Source organism: Carassius auratus, chromosome 23 (genome assembly GCF_003368295.1).
Source record: "Carassius auratus strain Wakin chromosome 23, ASM336829v1, whole genome shotgun sequence".
Classification (NCBI taxonomy): domain Eukaryota; kingdom Metazoa; phylum Chordata; class Actinopteri; order Cypriniformes; family Cyprinidae; genus Carassius; species Carassius auratus.
In genome coordinates, this window is record NC_039265.1 from 13,476,844 (window position 1) to 13,495,611 (window position 18,768).

Below are 18,768 nucleotides of genomic sequence, written 5' to 3' on the forward strand. Positions count from 1 at the left end.
TGGCTAAAAGTTATGGATTTTGTGTCGATATACGTAACGGTTCTCATTTAGCGCATCAACGAATTTGCTGGAAGGGTGCCAAAATGTATTTGAGGCTGTATCTCTGCAACACTTTGACATATTTGCACCAAACTTTGTATGTGTCATCGCCACCTCACACTGACCATGTCACATAAATTTGGTAACAGCGCCACCTATTGGTCAAGAGTAATAAACCATTCATTAACCATGAGTAATTACACTTTTTAAAATGCTAATAACTTTTTAGTCCATTAGCCTATTGCAACGAAACTGGGCTCAAAATATTCCCTGGCTTATGCCGATAACATAGATACCAAATATGCCAGTGTTTACTGAAGTTCCGGTCCACCATTTTGATTTATGTGGAAAACCTACTTTTTCGAACTCCTCATGAACCGTATGTCCAATTTTCACCAAATTCGAATCAGATGATCTTCAGTCTATGTTGACACAAAGTTATGGATTTTGTGTCGATAGACAAAACCGTTTTCGCATACCAAAGCGACAAAGTTGAAACACAATGACAAAATGACACTTGAGGCTGCATCTCTGGAATGCTGTGGCATATTAACACCAAACTTTGTGTGTGTCATTGAAAAGTCAAACAGAGTACACCAAATTGATTTCATAACAGTGCCACCTATTGGTCAAACTTTATAAGCCAAGTAATCATGCTACTAGAGGTGGTATTATGATTTTTTTTTTGCCATTTCAATTACAATAATTCCAAAATTACTGTTATTGCTCATTAATGTATTTGGTGTGATGCTTCATGCCATGCTTAGCTCCTACATTTGCCGTTGGAGTGCTTGGCCCCGTAATTGCTGCTTGCAGCTATATTTTAATTAAATGTTTGGTCAATATTAAACAAGGATTTGATCATCCTGTAAGTGTTACAACAGCAACTATCAGGCCTCTTGCGCCCTTTGCAAGCATTTGTAATAATAGCCTATGTAATGTCAATCACCACAAAATGAATACTTTTCACTTTTTCATTTGAAGTATCAAAGCCATGGTTAATTTGTAGTTACCATTCATAGTAAAATTATGGTAATTTTCAGAAGGGAACATGTAAACTCAGAGAATATTAAGGCAGATGTGGTGGTGATATTATCACAGACATTAAAACACGTTCGGAGAAGGTTATTCATACTTTTATTACCTCACGTTTAGATTACTGTAATTCACTGTACTCGCGTCTTCCTCAGTCATCGCTTTCTCACCTCCAGTTGATACAAATTGCAGCTGCTGACTGGGGCAAAGAAGTATGACCATGTCACTCTTTATGAACACAATTTTAGCTTCACTTCAATGGCTTCCGGTCCATTTAAGAGTTCAGCTTAAGATTATGTTGTTTGTTTTTAAAGCTATTAACAATCAAGCTCCAGTTTATCTTAAAGATCTTATTATCCCTTGTACCAGACTTTTAAGATCCGCCGACAGGTCTCTTTTATCTATCCCTCATTCCCATATGAAAACTTAGGGTGACAGAGCTGTTTCAGTCACTGCACCCCATGTGAGGAACCAATTTTGTCTATATATTTTCTCCTTAGTATATTTATTTCACTTCATTGTTGTATTATTGTCTGTCTTGTTTGCTTCTTTTATGGGTTTTCTTTTATTTTCTCTTTTAATTTTATTTTACATTGTTCAGCTCTTTGAGTAGCTTAGGTGTGTTTAAATGTGCTATATAAATAAAATGTACTTACTAAAAGAACCATCCTTTTTTAGAGTTTTCTTTACATATTATGCTTTTCCTATGAAACATATAGATTTGACCATCTATTTCTTGTTCTAATCCATAATATGTTATAGCAACATTTGTTTAATAAATGCTACTCTGATAACCTGTGCCATCTCATATGATTGTTCAAAGGAAACCAGTGTGTGTGTGTGTGTGTGTGTGTGTGTGTGTGTGTGTGTGTGTGTGAAGGAGGGGAGGCAGATTTAATTTCAACTGCAATTTATTTGTATGAAGCTTTTTGAAATAAACTGTTTCAAAGCTGATTTAAAGAAAAGAGAATCAGAAGAGAAACAGAAATGCCAGTGCTAAAGAAAAGGATGTTCTGCTTCTGCTCTCACAGGAAGTTTCCTCACCGACTGATGCAGATCATGCTCTGTAACATTTAGACAAATCAAGCATTTCAGAATTATAGTTTTCATTGAGTTTCTGAGTCAATGTATACAATGAACCAACATTATAAAGGTGCTGAAAATCAATCTAACCCTCAGAGAAAATAACATTCAAAACTAATCAAAAACTGATTCGATTTATTCCCCACTACTCATATTTTTAAATAGAAAAATAAATAAACATCAATAATAAGAATACTTTCTTACTCACAAGCGATTTTGCAGGAGAATGTCACTTCCAGGTACTTATAGACGCCTTTACACGGATCAGATAACACCAAACTTGAAGCCTCTAGAAGACAAGACTTCTTTCCATTGCACCTTAAAAGGAGAAACAAAATCTTATTGCACTTAAATTTTTTGTAAATATTCCATTGTTTGATTTTTAAGTGACTGTAGTCTGAATAATGTCTCGGCTGTACCTGGAACTGAAACGGGCAGTCTGATCAAAGTAACAGTCTGGGTTAGTTGCTAATCCATTAAGGCAGGTTGCAAGATTCCGCCGTCCATAATTGGCATAATGAACCGAAATAACACCCTTCTCTGAAACAGAAAAACTGACGTTGATGATAATTCCACAAGTAACTATCACATGAAAAATATGCTTTACCAAAAAAAGAAAAGAAAAAAAATTATTTTCAGTCTTTGTGTTTCAAAGTTTCACATTTCATTAAATGTGTTACTTGCTGTTTTTTGTAATTATTTGTGAAACCTACTAGCTATTTCCAAGTGAAAATTATCACTAAGTTTTTTTAGTGTTCTGTTTCATTCACACACAGAGTGGTTATTAATGAGAGTCGGCACACTGCCTCTACTGCTCCCAAAGATTAATTTATTAAAAAAAAAAACATGCTTTAATTATTCTATAACCTTTGGGAAATGCAGTGGCAGTGCTCTCATTCAGAGAGTTAGTAGACTGTCTGCGTAATATCTGCTCACTCTATTTTGTGATAGTCTCCCAAAAGACATTCTACTGACTGTAAGTAACTTTGCAAGTATACAAAGTAAACATTACTTAGTCCACAGGATGTTAACGGGGCCATAAAAGTAAAGCAAAAACTATATATATATATATATATATATATATATATATATATATATATATATGTGTGTGTGTGTATGTATGTATGTATGTATGTATGTATGTATGTATATATATATATATATATATATATATACATACATACATACATACACACACACACACATATATATATATATATATATATATATATATATATATATATATATATATATATATATATTCGAGGTATATATATTCGAGAAAATTAATCTATGCCCACCTCGAATATATATATATATATATATATATATATATATATATATATATATATATATTCGAGGTGGGCATAGATTAATTTTTTTAATCTAGATTAATCTCACTGTGATCTTGAAATTAATCTAGATTAATCTAGATTAAAATGGCTCATTTGAATTCTGCCGACGGCATTCAGAATATGTTTGTTACCCAAATAAAATACGAACAGTAAGTCTTTGAGAAGGGGTTTATCAAGCTAGATGGTGCATTAGAAATGTACATCTCCTGTTTCCAAAATGCATCACAAACTGCTTGAAAAAACTGTAAACTAATTCCACATTGCACAAGCGGGGACCCGGTGAAGGTTGTACCAGTGGGCCCTGTTTCAAACCTACATTTATTCAGACACCTTCAACATTTCTCACATTATTACAGTTTTGCTATATATATCAAAAAATATATCTGGTGTCTGAATAATTTTTGGTTTGACTGTTAAAACTACAAAGTAGTCAAGAGCAGTGAGTGATTTTCATTTTCATTTTCTTGGATTAACATTACAGCAGCCATTAGCTAAATTAGGCGCGGTCCCTTTAAGAGACGATTAACGCATCCAATATAATAGAGCTCGGGCGTAGACGTCATGGAATGGTGCATTGTGGGTAACGGCGGCCATTTTAGAGGCATCGCAAAGCAGGTTTGTAATAAGATAATAGCCAGTCTCCAGAAAAAGTTATAGAACGTGACAAAAAAAGTTGCCTATACCTATACGGACAAACTTAATAATGAAGCCAAACAACGCTAATTAAAAAAAAAAGAGGTTGTAGGCGGAATCGATCCCTATGAACACATGAAAGTTTACCAAGCCTCAGTTTCCCTGATAATTTATCCTACCGGGTCTGTGGAGTGAGCGCTTACACATCCGATCAATTTAAAAATGTCACTTTCACTTTTTAAAAAGTCACTGGAGGCTCACCTGCAGATCATAAATGGATCTGCAAATTAAACGTGGAGAAAACAATCTTTTTCACTAAGGAAATGTTAACATTAACCAAGCATCAGTGGTGACACACACACACACTTATCAGATTCTGCGAGCTATGAAGCTTGTCTATGCGGGTTTGTTACACTTCAGGAGTAATTACTCACCTATCATACTTGCAAAAATCCACTGTTTTCCTCCGGTAGTTCTGTAATCCGGTATAATATTGACGAACATTCACCTCAGACACAACCCACCATTCACCAAAACAAGACGCTTAACTTCCTATTTTGAAGTTCGTTCCAGTTTTTTTTTTTTTTTTTAAACAAGTTGTTCAAATTTGTTAAATACAGTCAGCACAAAAATATCAAAAAGCAAATTAAGTTCAGGATTGGGTCAAAAGAAAATGTTTAAACAAAAAATACAGACACTAAACTGACTCCCTTACTGGCCAAAAACTAGAGAAAACGTAATGTGTTTGTGTCTGAGTTTGTGTGTGTGTATGTGAGAGAGAGAGAGAGACCATACACAACATGTCTCACCATAACTATGTATTATAATATTATCGAAGGTGATGGTTTCCCTCCGTACAGTGGCGACCCAAGCCATCTGACGCCTCTTGGTGATTTCAGACACCTTGTGTTTTTTTTCCAAGTAGGAAACTGTTGAAAACTAATATGATTCACGAGGCGTTTGCCCTGTCGATCATGAAACCGATTACAGCAGTTCACAATACAGCAATACTGAACCATTTTCCAAAAAATAATCAAAATTAATGACCAAATGACCAACGTTACCTAATGCCTACTATACAGTACATCTACTTCTGTACCGCGATTCCCACAATGCATTGCGACGTGACGCAACGATCCCGACCTCTATACACATCCCATTTTTTTCCTCAACTGTTTACCTACACTTAAGAAATAACTGACAGTTTTTTCGAGCATAATTTCCAAGGTGGATATTTTGACATATTTTGTATGTATTTGTCGACACAAGAACAAAAATAGGCAAATTCGATGTCCAAGTGTTTTGATCAAAACACTTGAAAACGCTTATTTTTAGCGTCTCGAGACGCCTTTCTCTGCGTGAGCCCTGAACACCAGAACACCGCGAGCACTGAATTGGGCTCTTGCACATCTTTTTGTTTGTTCAAACTGCGATTTGTATTTGTTCGTTCCTGTGCAGGAGGGACTTTGAGGAGAACTTCGCAGAAGAGAGCTCGGTTCAGTGTCGCTGTCCGTTAGGCTGGCCTCAACCAGTCGGTTATATAAAATATCAAGGTGAAAGTCATCATAGCTTGCTTAGTAGTTGTTAGTATAGTTGTATATATATATATATATATATATATATATATATATATATATATATATATATATATATATATATATAACTACACACACATATATATATATATATATATATATATATATATATATATATATATATATATATATATATTATTAACGAGAGTGACCACCATATTCACAGCTTGACCCCTAAGGATTAAACATTTGTATAAATACAATTAATAAAAAGTCAATAAAAAAACTTACCACATATAACTTATAACTGATATAACTTACCACAGGTAATGTTATTCTTGCTACCTTCACAAGTTATGCGCTTCTCTAGAATTATTTAGGTGGAAAATAGGAACAAGGGTCAGTAATGATTAGGGTCAACAAAAGGATTTACCACATTATGAAATTAGGAAATAATGTGTATCAATCCATTGACTTACTAATTGGGAGACACTCATAAGACACTTGCAGGTATTTATAAGTCCCTTTACAAGGATCAGAGAAAACTGAGTCCACTGCAGAAACAGAACAGCTTTGTCTTCCATTACACCTGATTCATGGACAGATAATCACAAGTACTTTACAATAAAGACACCAAAGTATCGCGGTTGTTCCCAGTCTTGAAAAGCAATAACATCTGCTATCACTTAATTAATTACCGAACTGTCATCTTTTTGAGGGTTGTTTTTGAGGAGCATTTAACATTTGAGAGCTTCCCAGGTGGTTTCCCATCTGAGCATGTTTTGCCATCAGTCCGTCCATAGTTGGCACCAAGGACATTTATGTATCCAGATTCTTACACACACAAGAAGACCATGAAAATCATTGTAAAGTTTAAACACGTTATATGAGAAATTACTCACCACAACTGAGGGATGCAGAGTCTCCTTCACAGGTCACTGATTGTTTTGCATTTTCACTTGCAGAGAGGAAAGATGCTGTTTAGGAGAGAAGAAATAGCAAAGTAAAATTACTTGAAATGAATCATTAAATTGTGTCCCTTACTGATAATTGGGGCTTTTTTGGATTTAACTGCTTTTTACATTAATGGGGCATCTTACCATGTTGACACAGCAACAGCAGCACTGCAAAATCAAACAAAAATAAATTGAAAAAACTAGACAGAGAAAAACAACTAACAAATTGAACTAAAGAAAAAAAAAAACAATACATACAAGTGACTCCGCTTAGCTTTTGCATCAGCATGGTAGATTGGTACATGTGAACAAAAAGAAAATCTGTTCTTCAAAGTTACATTCATGTGCAGATGGTATTTAAAACAAACCCAGCGGATCTATCACCATCTGTTGACAACTGATAACAAAAGAAGAAATTACAATTACACTTCATAATCTTGATTTAAATGTTATCATAAAAATGTTCCCATGCCTGATTGGCTGAGATCATGCACATTCATTCTTTGACCACAGATGTTTCTTCTTCTAGCAGTTTGTTTCAGGCAAAAACTTATAGCATTTCTTAATCTAATTAATTTCTCAATTATAAGTGATTACACTTTAACTGTATAAACTGTGTTCTTATTATGCAGTATTTATTTATTTATTTATTTATTTATTTATTTATTTTTCTTTATGTGTAGAACATAAATGCACAAATTTATATCATTGGTGGTTTATGCATCTACTGTAACACTTAAATGTATGAATAAGATGTATGAATATCATTGCATTAGATATTAAACCTGGAACTTTCTATTTTAAAATCACAAAAAAAGGCTTTGTTGGATTTTAAATGATTCATAAAACTATTCATATATGTTTTCTGAATGTAATGTTATATATGTTAAATGTTAACAAATATGTTTAATGTTTACTATATATGTGTGTGTGTGTGTGTGTGTGTGTGTGTGTGTGTGTATTCCTTTATAGGTTAGCCAATTCTTTCAATAGATACAGTATGTATTAAGAGTGACCCAGTGTCACTCATTTTCAAGCTATTTAATGAATAGTTTTGGAGAAAACTAAAAGGAAAATCATCCCAAACATCAAACTCCATTGTTGCACTTTGATTATTTCTGTATATTCAAACACTTATAAAAAAATGTGTAAAAAGATTTTCACTCTATTCATTTTCAAGGCATTTTACTGTATAGATTTGGAGAAAACTAAAAGCAAAATCACCCAAAACAACAACATGTGTCCTGACATTTGCGCTGTGTCCCATATTCCAACACTCATGTCCCTTTATAGGTTAGCTCAATCTTTCAATTGATATGCATTCAGAGTAATCCTGACTATTCCTATATACTTTTTCAAAGGCTTTTTACTGTATAGATTTGGAAAAAACATCAAACTCCACTGTTGCACTTATTTCCACATATTCCAACACTCATAAAAAGTGTCCTTTTATAGGTTAGCTCATTCTTTCAATTCATATGTATTCAGGGTGACCCTGGCTATCACTTGATTAATTTTAAAGACATTTTACTGTATAGATTTAGAGAAAACTAAAGGCAAATTCACAAAACACCAAACTCCTTTGTTGCACTTGGTTTATTTCCGTATATATAAACACTCATAAAAGAAATTCCTTTATAGGTTAGCTCATTCTTTCAATGGATATGTATTCAGAGTGACCCTGTCTATCACTGTCTTCATTTTCAAGGCATTTGACTGTATAGTTTCGGGCAATAAACTGAAAGCAAAATAACCCAAAGCATCAAACTCCATTGTTGCACTTGGATTATTTTCACATATTCTAACACATGAAGGTACCATGCATTCTGGTCTACGAAACACTCTTGTACAAATCAGAAATAGACACTGGATTTTGCGAGGAAGACAACCTGTAAAAAGTATCCTGTAAAAATGTACTGTTTTCAAAAGATTTATTGTAGATCACAGTAGAGGGAGTGGCCTGGTGGGCCAGATTTTGGGGAGAGGCTAGTGAGGTCTGTAAAGACGTGCCTGAGAAAGGTGAAGAGCATCGCTCACTTTTGAAAAAATGACTACAGTCCTCACAAAAGTAGAATCCAAATTGAATTCCAGACCCCTTACCTTTGTCCACAATGTGGCTGATGAGCCGCAGCCACAGACACCTGCAAAATTCCTTGTTGGTAAACGACTAACTTCACTGTCGCAAAAAACATTCCCAGTAAGAAGTGTTTGCAGGGCTCAAACGAACTAGGTGTGAAAACACCCGTAGTCTTAGTCTTCCCTGTTTGATCTAGTTTCCCCTCGTGTCTAGATCTTTCACCTATAGTGAATATGTGGTGCATCATTAAACCAAAAATATGTCAAAGATAACCACAAACTCTTCGGCAGCTGGAAACCTATGTCAGGCAAGAATGGAACCAAATTCCAACACTAAAACTCTAACAAAGTTATAATCTCAATGCCCAGACATCTTCAAACGAAGAGGAGATGCTATACCATGGTAAACATGCCCTCGTCCCAACTATTTTGAGATCTGTAGCATACATCAAATTTGAAATGAGCCCATTTTGTTCATAAAATTGTAAAGTTTCTCAGTTTAAACATGCATTATCTACGTCCTATTGTGAAAAAAAATTATTGGCTCATGTGATTTGAAATTCTTTTGTCAGCTGGCTCCAAGAATAAAGTCACAGAGGTTTCTACATGAATAACTGCAATAATAAGTGCAAAGATCCTTGTTTTATGAGGTTGAAGTTAAGTTAACCCAAGTTCCAAAATCAGCATTGTTGTATTGAAATCGTATTTCAGTTGTTAGTTGTTTATTTCCTGGATTACTTCGTCAACAGAGGATGGGATGCCATTTGGAAGGTCCAACTTAATGCGGCTGTCCTTTTCTAAAATAACCAGGAGCCGTGTGATGCCCACCATGCTTTGAGATCCTCTGAGTTGAAGGAAAAGAGAGAAAGAAAAGAGAAATGTCCATAAGTAATTATTTTTCATGGTTGAATGATGACTGGGTCCTATGAACAAATAATAGCTTTATATTACACAAATGAAAATTCATGTTAGAGGGATAAAAAAAAATACAAGAATCATTAATCAAATCCAATACACTTTGACAATCCTGAATGAATATGAATATATATTAGGGCTTTCAGTTTAATGCATTATGTAATCGTAATAGTTATGAAAAAATAATGCAATTAAAATATTTTAACACACTGGCCTTGCCCCGAGACCTGTACGTCACCTTACATTTAACATAAATCCATAAATGCAGTTATTAATTTATTTTATATTTTTCCAAATAATTCATAAATGCTCCTGTATGAGTTTTTTGTCTCATACTTATATCGCATTATAAAACATATCACACCAGCAGCGAGAGCAACACACAAGTGCTGTTTGAGTGCAAATGTGATTTTACACAACAGTTCAGTAAATAAGTTAATATTGTATTTTAAACATAGTATTGTCTGTTTTTGCTACGTTTTGCCAACAAAAATATAATCTATAAAGCCACAGCAGGATTGTTGTGACTCTGTGAGCAACACAGTAATGTTCATTTTCTGAAAGAATCCACATTTTGAATGAATTTGGTTCCACAACTTCAATCTCCTTTGAAGGTGGGGTTTCAAGTTAATAGGTTCTGAAGTGTTCCATGTACCAAGAACCTAGTTTTCGAACAATGAAGACCAACTCCTTTTTGAAAACCACCATCTGGATGTTTCGGTGAAGGCAGGCATTTCTTCAATTGAGCCGTATGGAAGGATCATTACAAGTCTGTAGTTAAATGCATTATAGATTACATTTTAAGTCAAAGAAACTTCCTTCACATTTGGGTTCTTGTGTTGAACAGACTGTGCAATATCATCCTTCAGAACATAAATGCAAAGAGTTGAGCACTTTCTAACTTCCAAGAGAGATTTAGGAAAGTTTAAAGCGCCACAGATAACGTCTTTGTTAAGTATGGTAACCCTCGTTCCATGAAGGAGGTAATGGAGATGTTGTGTCACTAACTGACTAATTGTAATATCACTTCGATAGACCAATCTACTTGTTGACTGTAAACTAAATGAGCCAATGCACATTGGCTTGCAATTATTGCATCCAGCTGCCGTTGATCACTACCAAAGCGCCATGGGTGCTACCCCTTTCAGTGCCCTGTGCAAGCTGCCTGCACCCATATTAGGTGTAGGCCGGGGCTCGGAACAAGTAGTTCCAGTCACCATTGTCAAAGCAGTACCTCACTGGGTGAGACTGGATAACACTGGGAAAATGTACCCGTTTCCCTTGGAATAGGGATGCTGCGGAAGCCCAAACCTACTCAAAATGAATTTCCAGAAGCAAATACACATATAGCATCCGTTTAGGTGTGTATTGAGAAATTTGAGGTGATTAAAACTCTCTTGGTAAGGCAGAAGTCTGACAGGGAAACACAGGCTCTAAGGCTATACTGTGGACTATACAAATACGAGTGCCACATAGGTCTCAACATGGAACCCAGCTTTCCACGGTTCTCAGGGATTCATCATGAAGGCCTGGCACCGGATGTTCTGCTACGTCCAGCTCCCTAGGGTGATGGAGGATCTCAACAGGGTCTACAGTATCGACATTCTGGAGCAATTTTCTAGCTGTTTGAGGCGAGAACACAGGAGGATACTGGCTCTATACAAAGGCTATAGAACCTAGCAAACGTGTTAGGGGATAGGGGTTGCCCAGCCTGCAACTCCACAAATATCTGTCAGCGAGGTGCCACAAGCCAGCACCCAGGAGGATGCAACAGTTCTAGTTGAGTGAGCTCACAACCTGAACAGGCAGGGCTCACCCTATGTCTGATAAGCCAGGGTTATGGCATCCATAATCCAGTGGGCCATCCTCTGCTTAGAGATGCCATTTCCCTTCTGCTGGCCTCCATAAAAGACAAAGAGCTGGTCTGAAGTCCTGAAGCTTTGGGTCCGGTCTACGTGTCCCAGGACTGGGTCTGCCTCCTCCAGGGGCAGTGCTTGCAGGTACACACTTGGTCTTTGAAGGGTGTAGTGGGACATTGGGCACGTAGCTGGGCCGGGAACTTAGGATTACCTGGGAATCAGCCGGCCCAAACACTAGGCAAAAAATTGTCAGCCGAAAATGCATGCAGGTCCCCTACCCTCTTGATGGAGGCTAATGCAAGCTGGAGCAGAGTTTTCAATGAAAGAAACTTTAGCTCAACTGAATAAAAAGTATCGAATGGGCCCTGCTGTAGTGATTCTAGCAGTAGAGTCAGGTCCCAAGAGAGTATAGAGGGAGGCCAGGAAGGATTTAACCTCCTGGTCCTGCTAAGGAACTTGATGATGAGGTCATGCTTACCTAAAGACTTCCCAATCATGGGGTCATGGTTCGCAGTAAAAATTGCAACATGGACTTTGAGGGTGAGGGAGACAGCTTTCGCTCCAGCCCTTGCAGCAGAATGGAAGGCACCTAGAACCTCCACTTCCTGTCCAGGGACCAGACATAAAGTTTGCAAAGGTCTGGATGTGGGTGCCAAACCTTGCCCCATCTCTGAGTCAGTAGATCCTTCCTCAGAGGAATCGACCAAAAAGGGGCTGTCACGAGGAGCACTAGTTCGGGGGAAACAGGTCCGAGTAGGCCAATTCGCGCCACTAGAAAGACTTGCTCCTCATCTTCCTTGACTTTGCACAGTGTCTGTGCAAGAATGCTCACTTGGGGAAATGCATATTTGCATAGGCCCTGTTTCCAGCTGTGTGCCAGTGCATCCATGCCGAGTGTCCCCTTGGTCAAGGAGTAGATCAACTGTCAGTGAGAGGTCAGCAGCACATGCTTTCCTCGTAAGCAACATTTGAGGCGGTTCAGAGCAAAGCATACTACTAACAACTCTAGGCAATTAATGTGACAATGCAGCTGCGGGCCTGTCCAAACCCCTGAGACTGCATGCCCATTGTACGTGGTCCCCCAGCTGGTGATAGAGGCTTCCGTGTAAACCACTCTTTTCCTAGTTGACCCCAAGGCCCAAAAGGCTGACATGCTGGAGCTTCAGGTCCCTGTGCTCACATAACGGTCACATAACAATCACGATCCTGAGATTGTGCTAGTGTCCGCCAATCATCTAGATAGTCCAGAATGCGAACACACTGCCCTCTGAGGGGAACAAGAGCCATCTCCACAACTTTCGTGAAGACACGGGGAGGCAGTAAAAGGTGCCATCCACAACCTGGTGAGCTCATCTGTGCGCTTCCAGGACAAAAGGCACTGTAATAGGGCACTGAAAACAAGCACGAGTCACCTCGAGAAACCAATCATCCCACCTCAAGGGCTCGGGACATGTTGGAGATTTCCACTCAAGCCATAGAAATACTTGTTGCATCTTCTGTCGTTTAATGAAAGTTTATTGCATTATTTAAGTATCATGTGTGTTACCATGATGGTGTTTTGTGTTTGCATGAATGACTCTATATGTCACCTTCTATATGTTAGTATATACTTCTGCTTGTGACAAAGCTGCTTGTCATGAGTTTTGATTCTTCATGTGGCTTTCTTTTACTTTTCAATTTACTGGTTTACAATCCAATTTTCTTAGAGTTTTATACTCTAAATATAGAATAATTTAACATTTTCACTCACAGTTTGCTGTCAGGACTTGGGTGTGATCTGTCCTTTTTTCTCTTTCTTCTTTTCTTTTTGTTCTTTTTGTTTATTGTTATTTTTTGTTTCAGCTAAATTTTTTACATTGCCTGTACGCTATGCAGTTGGAAGTTAAAGACGGAGACATTTTTTCAGAACTAAGTAGTGTTTATTTTTGTTTTTTGGGACTTTAGGCCATCGTCTGTCTTCTGTTAAGAAAAATATTTTTCAGCCTCATCCACTCTTGGGTCCTTATCTGTCCTGACATGTGTTTGCAGTCTTTCTGTATTGTTTTACAAAATTATTCTGGAAACTACAGCTGCCAAACTTATTTTGTAAAACTTTTTTTTTTTTACAGTGGGTGAGTAAATTATCAGGAATGTTTTATTCTTGAAGTGAAGTAATCTTTTAAATTCTAAACGAATACTTACAAATGATCACGCTTAGCTTTTGCAACAACATGTTGAATGTGTGAACAGAAGAAAAACTCTAGACACATGTGCACATGATATTTACAACACACGCAGATCCATCATCTGGAAATAACAGATAACAAATATTTTGTTGATTGTATACTTGGTTGATTGTACATTGCAAATGTTTATGATTCGATATTATCCCATTTTACTGTTTATTGATCATATGTTCAATCACCTTTAAGACACAACTGAGACAGACAATTTCCAGAAAAGTTGTAATAATAAATGGTACTTCCTTATGCTGGGCCATTTTAGCAGTAGATATCGTTTTGTGATCTTTGGTTGGTCATAAAAGTGTTTTTTGAACCAGGAAATCTCAAATACTATGGTCTTTATATACTGATCTTGAGTACTAAGTATTCTTGGTTATTTATCTGCATGCATTGACCATATATTGTACTCTTACCATTTTGGCATGATTAAAAATACAGTGACAAAAACACCTGCTACATTCTGATAAAATCAATGAACTGACTGAATTATAACTTAGAAGAACGTATAAGCTTCTATCAGTGTTTTATATACTTCTGTATGTATTATACTTATTCATATTTGCATATGATTGTTCAAAGTACATCAGTGTGTGTGAAGGAGGGAAGATTTCATAAATTTTTATATTTTTATAAAGCTTTTAATTTTATTTTTTTTCAGAGCAGCTTTAAAGAAAACAGAAACAAAAATAGCAGTTCTAAAGAAAAGGATGTTTCCTCACCAACTGATACAGATCATGCAGAACATTGCAGCATTACAGATTTTATTGAGATTCTGAGCTAAAGTACACAATGAACGGAGCCCCGCATGACATGCAAGAAAAAATAAATAAATTGTGTGCATGATTTTCTAATTCGTTCCCTCACTGTAGTAAAACGTGCACACGATTACTATTGCGCTCCCTCGATTTGCTAAATCATGCGCACAAAATTTTTTCTCAAATGTCATGTGCGGGGCTCTGTAACAATGAACCAACTTTATTAAGATGTTGAAAATCAATCCAACTCTTGGAGAAAATAGTGTTTAAAATGTATCAAAACAGTTGTGTGTGTGTGTGTTATATAATTACTACCACGCTAATTAGTCAATCAAAACTAAGAAAAAATGTTTTTACTCATAACCCACACATAGGAGAACAGCATATTCTCACCTGCTTACATGATATATGGTAGTGCAAGGCAGCTGTGTCATCTTCTGGTGAATGTTAAAATAGGTTACATCATGTGCATGTGAAGTTTTAAGATTGGCAGGCATCTTAATCTGAAAGCTGGGTGAGATCTTACCTCAGATGTTTCTTCATGTAGCAATTTGTTTAAAATAGGCTAATCACACTTAAACAATTCCCCCCAAACCGGTTTTGTTAGGTTTTAAATTATAAAACTATTACATTTTCAAAATGTAATGTTGAGAAATGTGTACACTTAGCTGAAACTGTCTTTAAACATCCATTTAAATCACCTTGACACCAGATCAATTTTCCTTTAAGACTATCTTTAAAGTCTTTTGACCAGATCATGTATTTGGATTTGTAGGCCAGACTTGCCAAATGATTTCTGGAGATTGTAAATATTATAAATACTGTAAATACTGCAAATAGGCCCTATTATTAACTCACAGGCATGTTACCTCACTAGTTCTTTTTCTGTCTCTGTTCATGACACAATATTTGAGGACTCATTTTCTTTAGTATAGCATACTTACTATATCAATGTTTTTGTAAAATAAAATAAAAAATAAAAAAATCATTAATTGATCACGTTTACATGGATTTTCACTTTTCATGAAATACATTGTTCGCTTAAACCGCAATCACTCCTCTATATATATCTCTATTACAGATCAGTGACCGCGAGGCTTGTTTTAAACAGCTCTTGCATTCATCAGCATTCGTTTGCACCTGGATACCATGGTAACCAGTAAACATCAGGACGCAATGACAACACGGGGTGGCGCCACTGATCTATAATATAGAATGTGTTATTCCTTTCACCTAACTGAGCAGTTCCCAGGTGGGTACACTTACATATGAGCTCCAACACAGACCTGAGAGTAAGAAGGGATATGTGATCAGGAGAGCATACTGCACCATGCCTTCTGCCTCCAATTAAGGTTTCTAAGTAACAACCATTAAGTTTGTTTTAATTAAATTTTATATACATATACATATATATATATATATATATATATATATATATATATATATATATATATATATATATATATATATATATATATGTATCGCATGTTTTAATAGACGGCCACCCCTTCACCACAGAAATACCAGCAGGACTGGACTTGGTCTAAAGTGTGTCCTCCTGGAAAAGCACCATTCAATAGTACCACTGCAAGAATTATTAGATATTCAAATACAGATTCCAGCCCTGGGTATGATTATTTTTTTGTAATTTAATTCAAAAAAGCAAACTTTCTTATATTCAAGAATCACTGCACACAAACTGAAATATTTCAAGAGTTTATTGTTTGTTTGTTTTAATTCTGAAGATTACTTTAATGCTTTTTGTTCACTCTATCATGAAATATTATTAAATCAATCACAATTCAGAGACACCATGCGGTATGTGTAACCATTGCGGGCTCTTTATTAATATTCTCCACACATCACTTCCTGTGACCATCCGCTTTTATGGGTAATGCAGTTTCACATATGACGGTGATACCAATCATTACATCCCCATTTTTTTTTTTAAACACACAAAAATTCACTACAGTGACTGCCAAATCAATTGCAAATTAAATAGTTTAACTTACAAGGCTTATTTGCACTATGAAATTCAACCTCAGTCTAACATAGTCATTAAACATGTTGGATACTTACACAACATAAGCTCATGACAATTTAAAGATCCAATATTTGTCTTTGCTTAACTCTAAGACCTGACCTGGTAATCACACAATTATCAGTCGGTGTAGTGCACTGTAGTGTAGTGTGCACTGCTTCCGTAAAATATACGGTAAAAAACCGGCAGCTTTGGTGGCCAGAAATATACCGTAAAAAATACGGTAAAACCATTTTTGGTTTAACGGTTTTATACCATACAAAATACAGTTACACTGTAGTAGGTTTAACAGTTTTACTTTATATTTACAGTTTAATAACATAATCTAACTGATATAATACTAATATACAAACTTACTGAAGTACTGAAATCTGTTTTGTACCTTTGTATTACACTGGTAACCACCAAAAGCAGGTGATGATGAGAAAGTCACGTTGTGAAACAAAGCCCATCACAAACAGCTTTTAATTAATAAGGTAAACAGAAGGTGCACGGTGTCATTCACACAAGCACTAAACACCATCATGGTGAGACTCATTAAACTGAAATATGCAATAAACATTAATTTAACAACATTTTATGTAACATACAAACCTAATAAACATAACAGATGAGAAAAATAAGAAGAAACATAGTTATTTCAAAGAAAAAACATCAAATTCAAACCAAATTTGAAATGCAACGCAGAGGATTCTGGGAACGTAAGTTTACAGTTTTTCCCTGTAAAGTTTACAGGAAACTACCATTAACCAGTAAAAAGGTTTGTATTGTAGCATTTTCACAGTTCTTTACCGTTAAAATCAGAGTCATTTTTTACAGTGTGGATACCATGGTAAACAGTAAACATCAGGATATCCATAACCAGGCTAAACTGCATCGTTTTTCTTGCATCTGTTGTATACATTTTCTATCTCCACAGGTCGGGTTCGGTACAACATTTGATGTTTCCAACACATTTTGCGCCTGATCACATGTTACGACAACCACACGGGACATTCTAAAATGCTTAACTTGGTTTAATAATAATGTAATGTACTAATAATGTACTAATACTAATCTTAATACACATATTTCATATTTTAACATTCACCAGAAGATGACACAACTGCCTTTCACATCCATATATCATATCAACATGTGAGAAAATGCTGTTTTCCTGCATGTGGGTTTATGAGTAAAAACATTTATTCTTATTATTTATTTACTAATTAGAGTATAGGAATTATGTCACACACACACACACACACAGCATATGATAGCAAGTTTTTAATCAATGGGATTAAACTCATAATTTCATTTAGAATACGCTTCGTTATTTATGCAACATAACATTAATATTAAGATAGGCTCTCTGCAAAAAGACGCAGAATGGACATGAACATATCTGTGGGGCTCTGAATGTGGACTCCTTTTGTGGACGCATTCTTCACGAAACAAATGAGCAGAAGCATGGCAGCTAAACTCTAAATATTCAGTGTTTAATTATAATGGTGTTCTCATTATAATGGTATGGGTGTGACAGTCCAGTCATAGTTAGTAATATTCTGCTTTGTAGTTTGACCTGCTCGTGCTGCGAGCTGAAGAGAAATCACCATTGTTCTACAATGAAGTGCTTGACTCAAAACCAGATGCATCTTAAATCAGGTAAATAATTTATCCACGATATACACCGGCTGAAATGTTATGAAATCACTTGTACCCTACCTGTTCGAACAAAATCCAGTCTCTGTCTGTGTCAGTTTAAGTCTTGGTAAAGTTTTAAATGCCTGCCACCAAGATGCTCCTCCGTCAGTCACGGATTATGGAAAGTGAAACATAAATCTTTAAGGGTGGTTGGAGGTATTCACGCACTTTATAATATTAATTTAAAGCTTCTTTCTTTTCAGATTCTTACAGCTTTATCATAAAAGGCTGCATATTAACTTATTTGGAGAAAACTTCAAGTTCTATGTGAAATCAGATGAGCGCTTGCATATAGTCACAATGGCCCATGAATATTCGATTGGTAGTCGAATCAGGCTCCTCGAACTGAAGCATCAATTTGTCGACTATTTTGGGGTCACCCCTACTTAGGACCATGTGATTATTTCAGTTTTTTTTTTTTATGTGCAAAAATGTCAACAATTCTGTGTTTTTCTGTCAATATGGGTTTATGTGTGTACATTAAGGAGGAAAAAAATGAACAAATGATTTTAGCAAATGACTGCAATATAACAAAGATTGAACAATTTAAGGGGGTCTGAATACTTTCTGTACCCAATGTA

General features: G+C 35.9%; 1 protein-coding gene across 1 annotated transcript in view; it reads right to left on the reverse strand.

Moving 5' to 3' along the window:
* Positions 1-1,973: 1,973 nt before the first annotated feature.
* Positions 1,974-18,768, reverse strand: part of LOC113040882 (rhamnose-binding lectin-like) — a 33,981-nt gene continuing 17,186 nt past the window's right edge. The window contains exons 9-20 of the mRNA XM_026199081.1: positions 12,535-12,656; positions 9,451-9,556; positions 7,021-7,033; positions 6,895-6,957; positions 6,781-6,804; positions 6,583-6,657; positions 6,379-6,514; positions 6,160-6,269; positions 6,002-6,046; positions 2,577-2,697; positions 2,366-2,475; positions 1,974-2,138 (exon numbers count right to left, since the gene is read on the reverse strand). Coding sequence (XP_026054866.1) covers positions 2,137-2,138; positions 2,366-2,475; positions 2,577-2,697; positions 6,002-6,046; positions 6,160-6,269; positions 6,379-6,514; positions 6,583-6,657; positions 6,781-6,804; positions 6,895-6,957; positions 7,021-7,033; positions 9,451-9,556; positions 12,535-12,656 — 927 coding nt within the window. The 3' untranslated portion in view covers positions 1,974-2,136. The remainder of the gene's footprint in view (positions 2,139-2,365; positions 2,476-2,576; positions 2,698-6,001; positions 6,047-6,159; positions 6,270-6,378; positions 6,515-6,582; positions 6,658-6,780; positions 6,805-6,894; positions 6,958-7,020; positions 7,034-9,450; positions 9,557-12,534; positions 12,657-18,768) is intronic.